Below are 15,487 nucleotides of genomic sequence, written 5' to 3' on the forward strand. Positions count from 1 at the left end.
AGTCTCAGACCCCTCAAAGTCATGTGTGAGGGCTGGAGTCGGCCTCCCCCAAATGCCTGTTAGTGCTATTTTTGACCTCTTCCCATGACTCATGAGCGTTCTAATGGCGTCCAGAATGGTGAATCCTTTCCAGAGGTTTTCAATTTACTTTGCCCACATCCATCAGAGGAATCGTGATTTATGGCAGCTATAGCCTTACAAAATTTATTTCTTACATAAGACTTGAAAGTCGAAAGTCTTCCTTGATCCGTGCGCTGCAGAACTTCAAGACGTCTTCCTTTGCGTGCATCCACCACTTGGCTGATGGTCTGGCACCAGAGGCCGGGCGTTTGGCCTCCCTGGCTTTCGGCTGTCAGCATGCCCTCCTCACGGAGCCCCAGCATTTCTGGGTTTTGTTTTAAAGTGAGAGATGATGTGATTCTCTCTTTCACTTGAGCATGTAGAGGCCATTGTAGGGTTACTAATTGGCCTCATTTTGGTATTGCTGCGACTGAGGGAATAGGGAGGCCCTCGAGGAGGGAGAGAGATCGGGGGCGCTGTCAGTGGAGCAGTCAGGACACACACAGCACGGGCTGGTGAGACTCACTGTGTGACGTGAGTCTCACTGTGTGACGTGAGTCTCACTGTGTGACGTGAGTCTCACTGTGTGACATGGGTGCGGGTTGTGGTGGCCCTAAATCATTACAATGGTAACATCGAAGAGGACTGGTCAGACATCACCATAATGAATGTGATCATTCTGAAAAAGTTTGAAATAGTACATGCATCACCAGAAGGTGACACAGAGACGTGAGGTGAGCCCATGCTGTTGGGAAAAGGGCACCGGTGAGCTTGCGCGACACGGGCTGCCACAGACCTCGGCTTTGTGAACGGCCCGGCACCTGTGGGGCACAGCCAGCCGGGTATCTCTGCGTGTCTTTCTCTGCCCGACCGACTTTAAAATGCAGTCATTCCTCTTTATGTCTGCAGCCCCTTACCTAGCCATCGGAGGGACCGGGGGCTGAGGGGTGGGAGCGGTTTGGAGGAAGAGGTGCGGGGTTAGGGCGCATGGCATTGCTGGTGAAACACCTCACAGGCAGCGCGTGAGACTTCGCCTTTCTCAACAGTGGATCCAGCTCCATTCAGGTTCATAACTGCACAGATTGTCACCTCATAATATTTAACTCTGACAGCCAAGTACTGCAGTCATTTGTGTGAGCTCATTTATTCTGGGAGCGGGGTGAAGGTGGCTCGGGAAGGTCACGGTTGAGACAGGAGAATAGAAGGTGTGTCTGTTGTCACTTCATATGTCTAATGACGTCGCCACCTCTCTGCTGAGGGTCACTGACTTGCCTTTCCAGATGCGTAGGGGCGGCTCTGTCCCGTCTCTCTCTAAATGATAACAGTTACAGCATCCTAATCTGCTGGTCCAAGGAGACACTCCGTGCAGCTCTCCGGTGCGGCCCCTGGCTTCCGCGCTGTCGTGCAGCACGCCGCTGCTGGCGCCCCGTGTTACTCAAGGCAGAGCGAAGACGCCGGGTTTTCTGTCCGCACTGGGGCTTCTCTGCACGTTTGGTGGCGAAAAGTCCAAATATTCTCACGGGAGTCGGGCTTAAACACTGAGAGTGAAAAATCTCTTTGGGCAGGATTTTCTTCCCTAGATTTAAAATATGGGGTTTGCTTTTTCCTACCTGTTTTTCCAGTGTAAACATCAACCGTGCTGGGCCATGATGTGTTCGTATGTGGGCTATGTAGTTATCGACAAGATTTTACAGCAGCCACTATCTGAAACTCATCCTGGTTTTTCTATCTGTCTGAATCGATTTGTTTGTCTCATCCGCACCCGCCGCCGCCCCCCCCACCCCCCACCACAGGAGAGCAGGAACTGTCTATTCTTAGTGTTACTGTCAGGGGAAGCGTTTGACAAACAGTTACCGACTGAGAGAGCCATGCTTTGGGGCTGGGGTGGTTTGCCTTCTTACGGTGTTCCCGCATTTCTTTCAGCACTGGAGAGAGGTCTCCTGAAAACCCTGCAGAAACTGGATGACTACCTGAATTCTCCCCTCCCCGACGAGATCGATGAGAATAGTATGGAGGACATTAAGTTTTCCACACGGAAATTTCTGGATGGCAACGAAATGACACTGGCTGATTGCAACCTGTTGCCCAAATTGCACATTGTCAAGGTAGGGCCGTGGGCCGTGGCACCACATTGCCCCAGGCCTGGGCTGATGTGTACTAGGACAGCACCTCCTCTGTGTGGGGACTCTTCCCATCCTCTGACACAGGACCGGGAGCCCCGAGTAGTGTGATTTAATGCCATTTAGCTATAGTTGAAACAGCATAGAGTTAATTAAACGGGGAGTTGCCTTAAAATTGAAGCATATGAGAAAGAGGAATATTATATCTTTCTGTGACTGCATTCAAAGATGTAATAGGTTACTTTGGATTGCAGTTTGCGGCACTGACATGTCATTAAATTCTGTTCCGTGGTCCCCTGGCATCTTCTCTCCACGGCAAAAATGTTTGTTGAGCATTTACCGTGTGAGACACCGCTAGACGGAGGACAGTAGTAAATGCCAGCCGTGCGGTGAAGGTCGAGATCAAGGCGAACAGATCTGAAACAGCAGAGTGTGCGTTTGAAAGGGTCGATGTGCACCCACGGGTTCCCCTCGGCCTTCCTCCGGGGGGCTGCGCGGGGCCACAGTCAGTGTCGCAGGCTGGAGTCTCGGTGTGGTTCGCTGCCCTCGTCACTACTTAAAATGCCAGTCAGAATGAAGGGGCCGTGTCAGTTCAGCCTCCCCTTCTCTGGGGAAATGAATGAGAGAGGTCCAGAGGACATTTAAGCTTTCTTTCAGATAGAAACGGTTCTTAGATTCACAGAATCAGTTTTTCTCAAAATCAGAGACATTCTGGTTAACCTGACAAAGAAATGGTAACTTTTGATCTCTTTGTATTTCAGGTGGTGGCCAAAAAGTACCGCAACTTCGATATTCCGAAAAGGATGGCCGGCATCTGGAGATACTTAACTAACGCCTACAGCAGGGACGAGTTCACCAACACCTGCCCCAGCGATAAGGAGGTGGAGATCGCGTACAGTGACGTGGCCAAAAGACTGACCAAGTAAAAGAGCACTTCCGAGAGAGATGCCTTCACAGCCCATCCTGACTACGAATATGCTTTTCCTAACAGACTGATGCTCTTCCTATAAAGTAGAAATCTTGTTTTGCATGAACATGGCAGTTACTCAAGATTAGGATAAAGGATAGATGAGGTATATAGTAGCTATCTTTAAGCATACACTCCTAAGCAGTATTATTTTAAAATTTTCTGCCCTGCCTACCTCCCCTGCCCCGTATCCTCCTCTCTTCTAATTGGAGCCCCTTCACCACAAACTTTCTACTTCAGAGGTGGTTCGCTGCCTCCTCGAGCCCCCCCCGCCGCCCCCGGGTGCCCATTCACTGTGGCAGGACTGGTGAGGTGCAGCGTTCAACTGCTGGAATAGTAACTGGACCTCATCAGGCAGCCCCAAATCGGTGCATAATGCATGGTACAAGAATATTTATGTATTTTGGGGAATTTTGTAATATTTAGTAAGAGTATACGAAAGGATTGCTACTGTATCAAAACACTGTGCCCTGTTTCAGTTTAGTCTGTCCTGGATATGTGCTAGAGGGAGTCACCGCCAGGGGAGAGAGCCTTCCACCGATGTCACCAGGGGGTTTGCTGTTTCACTTTGTGCGTGGGTTTTCACTTTTCCTGAAAGCATCTATCCATTATACCAGTTACAGCGTCTGACACTATGTAGAAGCTAGAAGTTTAGAGGGAGGGATAACATTCTCAGTCTTTCTTGAGAATTGTATCCATACACGATAAGCCAGTGGGCACCCGATACTCGGTCTGAATGTGGTGTTTGCTCTGTGTGCTTCGCCCAGTGCCGTTCACCGGGAGCGTTACTGCTCTCTTCCTTTATTTTAAAAGGCCCCTTTTTAGGTAAACGTGGACCTTGATGTTTGTAGGTCTTTTGAGCAGCACTACATATGCTGGTATTTAGTTGATTTGGCTTTAGCAGTGCAGTGATTAGCAAGGTAGAAATTAACACAGACATTAACCTAACGGGCGTGGGGTGGGTTTGTCAAACGATCAAGTAGAGTCCTGTTTCTAAAGCACATGTAATGTGAGTAATCTGAAGACTGCATCATCCACCCTGTATTAAAAATAAGATAAAACACACAGATTGGCAGCGTTTCCATCCCATCCCCGTTTGCTGTTAGATGTTGGGTAGAGGGTGGCTCCCTCCTTTGGACTAAATTAGGGTTGTTAGAGTGAGTATGTTCTTACTGCAGTTTTGCCCAATGTCAACCATTGTGTTTCCTTCCGTTACACTTTCCTGCAGCCGGACCGAGGAATAGCACTCTGCGTGTTTGTTGTTTAAATGGAAGTCCCGAACCAGGAGCGACTTGTGCTCTAACGAGGGAGGATGAACTTGGGGAAAATAAAACAAAAGCTTGCCTTGTATTTGTTCATTTTTTTAAATAAAATTAGACCTTCTAAGTATTGCTCCAAAGCAGGGGTTGTGACTAATAATACATTTTTTGGTAATTTTTTATACCTAACTTGTTTAAGAAGTGCTATTTCTCATAGGTTGTTTTTGGAAATTGTAAGTACATTGCTTTAAAACGGCAATGATTTCCTCCCTTTGATATGCTAACATTCAGTAAGCACTGCCTTTGTGGAAGCAGCTGGATTTTTATAAGCATACTGCATATTTTTAACCTATCTCAGTAATTAGCTTAGTGAAGAAAGATAAGAAAAGCTCCATATTGTATCCATTTGGCTCAGGGAGATTTGCTTTACCTTTCTTAAAACTCCTTATTGCTGATCAAAAGTTTGAGCACCCACCTTTTTGCAGTTGAATATCGGAGGCTGATTTATGTGGTCCCGGAAGAAGCACTATCAGGTTATCTACCGAGATACTGTAGCAGCAGCTTCAGTGGGTGCAAAACTCGCATCTGCACCAGGACACAGATGGCCCATCGGCACTTTTCATCTCTCTTTAAGTAGCGGTGACTCGGCATTCAGGTGACACTGGGCCTTGCTTGCCTCGGAGCTCAGAGCGGGGCAAAGAGGCAGAAGAATGGGGAACTAAGGGGTGTGGAGGGGAGGGCTAGTGAGGAAGGGGCAACACTCCTCAAAACAGACAGATGGAAAATACATTCTGAAACTCAATTGTGAAGTAATTTTACCTTGAGTATTTATTCTCTACCTTTAAAAAAAAAGGTATCCCCTCATTCTTTTGCCTGTCCTTCTCGATGTCCAGGAAAGGCAGGTCAGTTAGGATTTCGATGAAGGCAAACTTATTTTTCTGTATAGAAAGACCTTATCAGTTTATCAGGGAAGTTAGTCTGATGGAATTGAGATTAGCAAATGGACAAAAGCCAGAAAATAGGAAGATCCCAGCAAATGCTTTTGTAACCCATCTTATATTTGTAGAAAGTTCATAGCTTAAATCTTAGGAGATTGGGGGATAAAAGTAACCATGGAGTGTGTGGGTCACATCACGGAAATCACCTGACATTATTTCTGCACCTACCGAATCATCTCCCCCTTCATGTAAGCCAGCAAGGAGGCTGGCGTCTGCGTGGAAGCTCCTCTTGTCTCCCAAGGGGTTCTGGGAAGTTTGTATGTGGCAGTCGGAAAGCTCTCTGCTGTTTCAGTTGATGACTTCTTAAAAAAAAAAAAAATGCAAATGCAAATTTCTGTATACAGTTCTGTTATCTTTTACTAGGATTGTTGACTTGTGATAAAATTCATGTAAGATTTTATTTCTTGGTAACTTTGGCTTACACAGTTATCTGTACATCTGTGAGCAGTCTGCATATAACTAAGAGATTTCTGACATTTATTCTTACCCTAAGTTGGTCACCTCTAGAATTTAGGCAGTTTTACTTCTATTGAGTTTTGAATCTCCAGAGTTGCATGTAGATAGCTTTTATTTCTGTGCATTTAAAGTATCCATTTAGAAAATATCTATACGGTAAAAAATGATAAGAAATGGAACTGTATTTTTTCATGAACATTTTGATACAACTTTCACCAAGTTTATTGTCAACCAATTTCTTACACTGGTTATAATTGTATTTGATTCAAAGAGAGGGAAGCATTCACTATTGTTATACTATATGGGCTTTTTTATTCCATTCTTTACAAATTACCAAGATTGGGAGCTGTCAACATTATATTTTTATCACGGAAAAAAATTCCAAGTCCCTAAGTCATAATGCTGAACAGAATTGGAATATTTTCTTTAGAATTACCTGAAAAGGCAAACGAAAGCTTATTATAGAATGCTCGTATTTTCTTTTGTCTCTCTGGAGCCAGTATATTGCTGGCAGCTGTTGTATTAAAATAAAGTATATTTTCACTATCATAAAAAGTTCTTTTTTCTCCCCCCTCATGAAAATAAATAACAACCTGGGGTAAAAGTGGTGTATTCGAGACTACTTTTTTCCACAAGTGGGCGATTCAGCACAATTAATACATTAAAGGAGAAAAACTAGATCATCTCAATAGGTACATAACATAATTCCATAAAAACTGTCATGATGCTCATTCTTAGCAAAACAGGACCAGAGATAAAATTTTTTTTTTAACCTGGTAAAGACATCTGCCAAGAACCTACAGCAAATTTCATATGTAAATATGAAACAAGCCTGCTCATCAAAGTCAGGAATAAGACAGGACTGCCCTCTGTCGCCGCTGTCACCCAGCTGCTTCCCAGAGCTCCTGTGTCAGGTGCCCTCGCTCATGCGGTGAAATCACTGAAGAGAATTGGTCCGTGATTGTTCTTTGCAGATGAATGCATATACATAAAAGAAGTCTAAACCTACTGTTAGAAATCATAAGAAAATTCAGCCACATTACTAGATACAAGAATGAGGAACAAAAACCAATATAACTACTATATATTAATAGTTACCACATCAAAATTAGTAGATAAACTAGTAACATTGGTTTCTCCTGGAGGAAAACTTGCGTGGGAAACTGTCAATGTATACTTTTATTTGTGATAAATGTATTACCCTAAAGAAGTAGAAAGTGCTTTAAAAGAAAACTGAGATAGTTAGGATTAAATGCAATAAAGAATATACAATTCCTTTAGGAAGGAAAATACACAATATTAAAGGACCTGATAGTGATCCGTTCAAGGGGTAGATATGCCCTGTTCTTGGGTGGATAACATAAGGATTTCAGTTCTGTCTCAAGTAATCTGTAAATTGAATATATTTTCCAACAAAATCACAATAGGGTTTTTTCCCTGCAAAAGTAGATAAATGGACTTTAAAAATCCACATGGAAGAATTGTGTCACCAAATAGCTACCATCTCTGGAGTGGGGAGGGGAAGGAAACTCGCCTGGAGTTAGACTTAAAAGCTCCCCTCCCATGAGTAATGGGGAGGAAATCATAGGACCCAGCAACACGACACTCCTGCTGCAACTGCCAGCAACAGAATTAAAACACAATATTTTAACCACCAGAAAACGGAGCAATAGAGACAGTGGGTTGAAATTGCAGAGGAGGAAGTCTTTCTGAGGCGGGCTGGCGGCCTGGCCATTTTCTCCCCGGGGAGGCATTTGCTGCCTCGGCCTGGGACTGAGGTTTGGGTTTGGTCTGTGCAGAGGGGCCCGGCACGGAGAAAAGGAAGTCTCAAGGCTCTTGGTTCATAGGGCGCACGGGGGGCCTGAGACACCCCAAATATGGGACTAATTTCTCACAGGACACTTGCTCAAGTCCAGAGCTGCACGCGGCATGCTAGCAGCTAAGCGAAGGGTTTCCAAAAGGCAGAGTGAAATCTCCCCCAATCTCACAATATTCAGAAGACGAAACTTAATTGGAGGGAGAGACCGTCCCGAAACAGCAGCTGTGTGGGTGCCTGGCAGTGACTGTGGGGACTGACTGCAAACGGAAGGGGGGCTCTTTCGGCAATAACGGAACTGCTCTAAATACGGATTATAGGTAAGGGTCTAGTCTCCAGGCATATATAAAGGATTCATACAACTCAATAATAAAAAGACATCCCAATTAAAAATGAGTAAAGGATTTGAATAGATATTTCTCCAAAGGATATATACAAATGGCTAGTAAGCACATAAGAGACACTTAGCATTATTGGTCAACAGGAACTGTAAATCAAAAGCACAAAGTACACCCTCTAGGATGGCTGTGATCCAGAAGATGGACAATTGTAAGTTTTGGCAATGACATGGAGAAATTAGGACTCTTATCCATGGCTGGTGGCTAATGTAAAATGGTGCAGCTGATTTGGAAGGCAGGTTGGCAGTTCCTCAAAACATTAAACCTATCCAGCAATTCCTCTCCTAGGTTTATGACCAGAATTAAACCAGATTTGGGCTGTTTTATACTAGCCCCCAAATGGAAACAACCCAAGTATTTATTAACTGATGAATGGCTAAACAAAATGATATATCCCAAAATGGAATACTGCTCTGGCTGGTGTGGCTCAGTGGACTGAGTGCTGGCCCACAAACCAAAAGGTCGCCAGATTGATTCCCAGTCAGGACACACGCCTGGGTTGCTGGCCTGGTCCCCAGCTGGGGGCGTGTGAGAGGCAACCGATCGATGTATCTCTCACACATCAATGTTTCCCTCCCTCTCTTCCCCTCTCTCTAAAAATAAAGGTTTTTGTTTTTTTTTTTAATAAAAAAATGGAATACTATTCAGCCATAAAAAGAAACAAACTAGGATGGAACGGCCCTTAAGAACATTATGCTCAGTGAAAGAAGCCAGACACAAAGGCCATGTATTGTGTGATTCCACTTCTGCGAAAGGTCCAGAACAGGCAAGTGTATAGGGACAGAGAGTGAACGGATGGTTGCCAGGAGCTGCAGGAGGAAAGAGTGGAGAGTGACTGTTAGTGAGGAGGGGCTTTCTTTTTGGAGGGAAGACAATGTTGTGGAATTAAATAATGGTGATGATTACACAGCTTTGTGAATATACCGTAAACCACTGACTTGTATAATCTGAAAGGCTGAGCTTCGTGGTATATAAATTAGATCTCAAAACAAAACAAAACAAAAAACGGCAAGGGAGCAATTCTGCCTTGCTAAAGTTTTGGATAATCAGTGTATCGTCAGGTTGATTGACAAATTAGTGACATGCTTGAGTCAGAGTTCAAATTAAATGTCATCCAAAATATATTCTGAAAAGGGAAAGAGCAAAAAATAAGAATCGTGCTAATGGTTGCTCAACTCTGTAAATTTACTAAAACTCATTTAGTTTTGTTCACTGAAAATGGATGAATTCTCCACAGTTCGTAAACTATACCTCAGTAAAGCTCTCTTTTTAGAAAGAGCTTAAGAGCACAAATCTGAAATTAAGAATTCATTGTATAGCTTCAAAAGAAGGGACACGCAGAAGACCGGACTAGTGATTAAAGACAGGCCAGTGGAAAAAAGTCCAAACCGAAGCAAAGATAGTAAAAAGACTGCAAAAACAAAGCACTAACAAATACTACCAGAAAAGAGCGTAAGAGACATGTGGAACGCAATCTTGAGATACATGTAATTGAAGTCCCAGGCAGAAAAGAACTGAGGCAGAAACAATATTTGTTGAAATAATGGCTGAGAATTTTCCAGAGCTGTTGACGTAACCCACACATTCATAAAACTCAGCAAACTCCATATGGAATAAAAACAGATCAAACCTAAGAATATCATAGTCAAATTGCTGAAAACCAGGACCATTCCAAAGACAGCCAGAGAGAGAGAACACATAACTTTTGGAGGAGTAACAATAAAACCAACGTCTGGCTTTTCAACAGAAGGTTTAGAAGCCAGAAGATGGGAATAGTCAAAGCGCTGAAAAGCAGCCTGCCAACCTAGGTTCCATATGTAAGTGAAAATATTCTCACAAGAGAAGGCAAAATAAAGGCATTTTCAGATAGTTGAAAGCTGTGAGAACTTGGTACCAGCAGGCCTGCGCTATGAAAAAACTAAAGAAAGTACTGTTACAGGGTGCAGCCAAGAGGGGGAACCCCAAATGGGCATTTGAAACGGGGTCCAGAACTCAAGGTGTCCAGGAGATTTTAAGATGTCTCCACCCATTCCCCACAGGTGTGAGTTGGGGGAAGGGGCAAACAGAGCAAGAACATGCAGGGCAGCTTTGCAGCTAACCCATGGCATAGTCATTTAACATACCTATAGCCTTTGGCTGGTCAGTTGGATATGCTAAATAGCTATGCCATGCTCTGAGCCAGGGGAATGGAAAGGGAACCCCCACCAAGATGTGACTGGGGGGCAGGTTCCCCTAGTTACAGCGCCTGTGTGGGAGCTTGGAGATGATTGGCTCCATGACATGGGACACACCTGCCCAGACTCATGATGGCAGTCCAGTAAAGCTGGAAGGATATGAGTTCTGGCATGTGAGGCCGAGTGTGGGAGGAGTCGGAAATGGGGCTGCAGAGGAAGATTGGTGCGGGGATTTAAACCCAGACTTGGCAGCCATTGGAGAGAGAACCACGTGGCTTTGGCAGAGTATGGACTCCCGGGGCCCTGGGAGAAAGGACCATGTGCCTTTGCCAGAGTGGGGACCCCCGAAGCTTTAGAAGGGGGAGCCACCACCGGGCTTTAGCAGAAATCCCGGCGACACAGCAGATGATGCGGGGAACTGAGGGAGGCCTATCAGCCAAGACAGATTAATGAGAAGAACCAGGGGCTGCCTGAGCCACGGACTTCCATTTCTTTTCCTCAGATATGGTACCCCAGACTGGGCAAATTGGGAAGGAAGGACTGTATCTGTTTGTGGGTGTTTTAAGAGACTTTAGGATTTTGATGAAGACATTAGGTCACTACGTTAAGTTTGTATAGCATTAAATAAACATTTCCTTTCCTTTTCATGAATCTCTGGCATCGAGAGACATCTTTTCTATAGGCGGCGGACATAATGGACCTGGGGGTTTCTTTCAGTAATAGCATATCGTCCCAGGCCCCCCTTGTTTGTTCTGTAACAGTACTTCAACCCAAAGGAAAATGACCCCAGACGGAAGTCTAGAACTGGGAGGAAGAATGAAGAGCATTGTAAAGGGTGAATATGTATGTAAGCAAATACAAAATAATCTTAAACAACAATAATGTCTTGAAGACATACTCCTTTATAAAATATACAATGCAGAATTTATGTCAGTGGTAGAGGGTGAAGGAAAATAAATCAAGTACTTATATGATCCTTATGTTATTTGGCAAGTAAAAGTACTAATTTAAGAAAACCATAATACTTCTGGCCAAGATGGAGGCGTAGGCGGACAGGCTGTGCCTCCTCACACAACCAAAATTAAGGACAACAAAAATTTAGAAACAAAAAAACAACCAGAACAGACAGAAAATTGAACTATACCGAAGTCCCAACAACCATTCATCCAGACCAGTAAGAGAGGTGGAGTTGGCAGCTGGTGGAGGGGGTCTCCTGGCAGGAAAAAGTTGTGGTTGGCAGACCCTGGTGGTAGACCCCGGGCACAGGGGGGCAATGAGCAGACCCACTGAGGTGCGCAAGGCAGCTGGCTGTCCGAAGTCACACATTTGTGCGCAGATAAACCAGGTGAAAACGGGCAGTGAGACAGACTGTGCAACCCAGGGCCACAGCGATGGGAAATAAAGCCTAAAAACACTGATTGAAAACACCTATGGGGATTGAGGTGCTGGGAGAGACTCCCAGCCTCACAGGAGAGTTGGTTGGAGAGACCCACAGGGTCCTAGAACATACACAAGCCCACCCACCTGGGAACCAGCACCAGAAGGGCCCAATTTGCTTGTGGGAAGCAGCAGAGGGGACTGAAATCCGACAGAGAGTGGAGCAAGTGCCACTGTTCCCTCTCTGACTCCGCCCCCACATACAGCATCACAACCCGGCAACTGGGTTGCCCCGCCCTGGTGAACACCTAAGGCTCAACCAGGCCCCCGCCCAAAAAAGACTCAAACAGAAGAACAAATCAAAGCTCCAGAGCCAATACTTTTAAGCAACCAAGAAGAGAGCCAGCCCATCAGATGCACAGTTCAAAGCACTGGTAATCAGGATGCTCACAGAATTGGTTGATTTTGGTCACAAATTAGATGAAAAAATGAAGGCTACGCTAAGTGAAATGAAGAAAAGTGCACAGGGAATCAACAGTGATGGAAAGAAAAATGGGTCTCAAATCAATGGAGTGGACCAGAAGGAAGAAAAAAAAACATACAATCAGAAAAGAATGAAAAAATAAGAATTCAGAAAAATGAGAAGCTTAGGAACCTCCAGGACATCTTTAAATGTTCCAACATCCAAATTATAGGGGTACCAGAAGGAGAAGAGAAAGAATAACAAATAGAAAACTTGTTTGAACAAATAATAAAGGAGAACTTCCCCAATCTGGCAAAGGAAATAGACTTCCAGGAAGTCCAGGAAGCTCAGAGAGTCCCAAAGAAGTTGGACCCAAGGAGGAACACACCAAGGTACATCATAATTACATTACCCAAGATTAAAATGGAGAGAATTCTAGAAGCAGCAAGAGATAAGGGGACAGTCACCTCCAAAGGAGTTCTCATCAGACTGTCAGCTGATTTCTCAAAAGAGACCTTACAGGCAAGAAGGGGCTGGAAAGAAAAAAGTATTCCAAGTCATGAAAGGCAAGGACCTACATCCAAGATTACCCTATCCAGCAAAGCTTTCATTTAGAATGGAAAAGCAGATAAAGAGCTTCTCAGATAAGGTCAAGTTAAAGGAGTTCATCATCACCAAACCCTTATTATATGAAATATTAAAGGGAGTTATCTAAGAAAAAGAAGATAAAAAATATGAACAGTAAAAAGACAGCAAACTCACAGTTATTAACAACCACACCCAAAACAAAAACAAACTAAGCAAACAACTAGAACAGGAACAGAACCACAGAAATGGAGATCACACGGAGGGTTAGCAACAGGGGAGTGGGAGGGGGAGAGAGGAGGAAAAGATACAGAGAATAAGTAGCATGGACAGTAGGGAGAAAATAGACAGGGGGAGGGCAAGAATAGTATGGGAAATGTAGAAGCTAAAGAACTTATGACACATGGACATGAACTAAAGGGGAGAATGTGGGTGAGAGGGGGTGTGGAGGGGGAGGGGAGTGAAGGGGGGAAATGGGACAACTGTAATAGCATAGTCAATAAAATATACTAAAAAAGATAAAACATAAAAAGGAAAACCATAATAAATCACAGATAAATATTATAATTCTAGGATAACTACTAAGATAATTACAAAAATAAATAACTTTAAAAATCTAAGATTCAAGGGGAAAATGGAATTTTACAAAGCATCTAGTGACTTCAAAAGAAAGCGCTAGAGGACTAGATGAGCAAAGGACAGAACAAGCTGGAGAAGGGGCAGCAGGTTCTTTATGGCCCTGCGTCATCAGTCATCAGTAGTCACGTGAACGGAAGTGGACTGACGAATGCGACGACAAATCAGAGAGCATCGAACTGGATTTTAAGGAAGCTAAGCCCAACATGTGACATTCATAAGAAACAAACTTTATAAGGACACGTAAGGTTGAAGGGAAAGGTTGGAGTAGTCCATCCTTTGGCAGAAAACAAAAGAAAGCAGATGTAACCATTTCAGCTACAAAGCGGGCTTTGAGGCCAAAAGTGTTACTGAAGATGAAGGACATTATATAGTACATGTATAATGTCCCTTTATAATGATGAAAGCTTTCTTCACGAGGAAGACAATAGCTCTAAATTTACGTGCATCTAGTAACCCTGAATACATACAGCAAAAGTTAAGCTAAAGGAGAATTAGACAAATACATGATCAGAACTGGAGGTTTTAACACAGTTCTCTCAGTAACTGCTCCAACAGGCACAACCCTCCCCCCACCGCCCCCCTCACACACCCAATAAGGAGTAGCAGGTCTGAATAACACAGTTAACCAGTTTGACCTCATTGACACTGGAACACCATATGCTACCGCGGCAGAATGCACACCCTTTTTTTCAAGCGCCATGGAAGTGTCAGCAAGCAGACCATGGGCTGGCCCATATAGCAAGCATCAACAAGGTTCAAAGGAATGAAATCATACAAAGTATTGAGTTGGCCAAAGCATGCATTTAATTTTTTCTGTAAAATAAAAGATACATTTTTTCATTTTCACCAATAACTTTACAGTTTGGGATATTTTGAGTATGTCGGCTCTCTCCCGCTGTTGGCTTCTAGTGGGTAGAGGCCTGAGGTGCTGCTAAATATCTTCCAATCTGTAAGACCAGCCCACAGCAAAGAATTATTTGGTGAAAATGTCAATAGTACCAAGAAACTTTGAAAAAGTTTGTCAAACTTGACCAAAAATGGCAAACCATTTTTGACACACCCCATCAGTCATAGCACCTTCCCCATACACTGCATAAATCTTTCTTTCTTTCTTTCTTTCTTTCTTTCTTTCTTTCTTTCTTTCTTTCTTTCTTTCTTTCTCTCCTCTCTCTCCTTTCTTTCTCTCGGTCTAAGATTTTATTTATTTAAATAAATAAGAGTGAGGGGTAGGGAGAGAGAAAGAGGAGAAAAGCACTAATGCATGCTTGTCTCTTGCATGCTCCCTACTGGGGATCTGGCCCGCAAACCTGGCGTGTGTCCTGACTGGGATTTGAACTGGCGACCCTTTGGTTTGCAGGCCAGCACTCACTCCACTGAGTCATACCAGCCAGGGCTGCACAAATCTTTTCTTGTGTTTCAGGTGCACTTTTACCTTTCTTGAAATAATAAGGCATAATATGCCAAAAATGTTGTGTATCTTCTTCCATCTTCAGTATTAAAATGGCTGCACAAAAATTCAACAATTTTGATGTGTTTTTTTTTTTAATGCACTCTGATATTGAAACGAACACAGGCTGGCAGTGAGCGCGGAATGCTGCAGATGGCTCGTCGACACACGAGTAAAACATGCACAGAGACAACCAGGTCCTGTGGGGAAGTAGGAACGGAATGGCCACTCTCTCTGGTGGGGAGAGCGCCCCGTTCCCCCGCCATAGAGGCTTTTTTTGGTTTCGTTTGCATGAGAATTCAGGTAAAGCTCATTACTCATTGCTAGGAAGTAAGGATCAAACAATAGGTAACAAGGAAGTCTGAGGGCCTATTTTGAGTCAGGGTCAAAGAGCTATAAAAAACTTTGAGGAACAAACTCACTTCTTCCCTGGACCCTTATCATTCAACTGAGAACATTCTAAACAAAGCAGGTTTCACAGGAATTTTACATATTCTTTCTTAGGCCTGATCACCCAGGGAACCCGCCCTTTTCAGCACAGGGCTGCACCACCCTGTCATTGTTTCAGGCTTAGGTGGAGCAAGGCAAGTAAGACAACCAAGAGACAAGGAGATTTTCTCCCAGACGATGAGGACTCAGGCTATGTCAAAGCCGAGGGGTGAGAGTCCATCACCCCCTTTTGTTGTAGCCCCCAAAGTCCTTCCTTGGGGGCCTCCCATGTGATCGTG

The 15,487-nt window shown here is 44.1% G+C and overlaps 1 protein-coding gene across 1 annotated transcript in view; it reads left to right on the forward strand.

Annotated features, from left to right (window-relative positions):
* The window catches only part of CLIC4 (chloride intracellular channel 4), a 60,198-nt gene extending 56,776 nt beyond the window's left edge, over nt 1-3,422 (forward strand). Inside the window, exons 5-6 of the mRNA XM_045859155.1 lie at nt 1,984-2,165; nt 2,942-3,422. Of these exons, the coding sequence (XP_045715111.1) occupies nt 1,984-2,165; nt 2,942-3,106 (347 nt within the window). The 3' untranslated portion in view covers nt 3,107-3,422. The remainder of the gene's footprint in view (nt 1-1,983; nt 2,166-2,941) is intronic.
* The last annotated feature ends 12,065 nt before the right edge of the window (nt 3,423-15,487 follow it).

Source organism: Phyllostomus hastatus, unplaced genomic scaffold (assembly GCF_019186645.2).
Source record: "Phyllostomus hastatus isolate PE091 unplaced genomic scaffold, TTU_PhHast_1.1 phas_scaffold_182, whole genome shotgun sequence".
In the NCBI taxonomy this organism is placed as follows: Eukaryota; Metazoa; Chordata; class Mammalia; order Chiroptera; family Phyllostomidae; genus Phyllostomus; species Phyllostomus hastatus.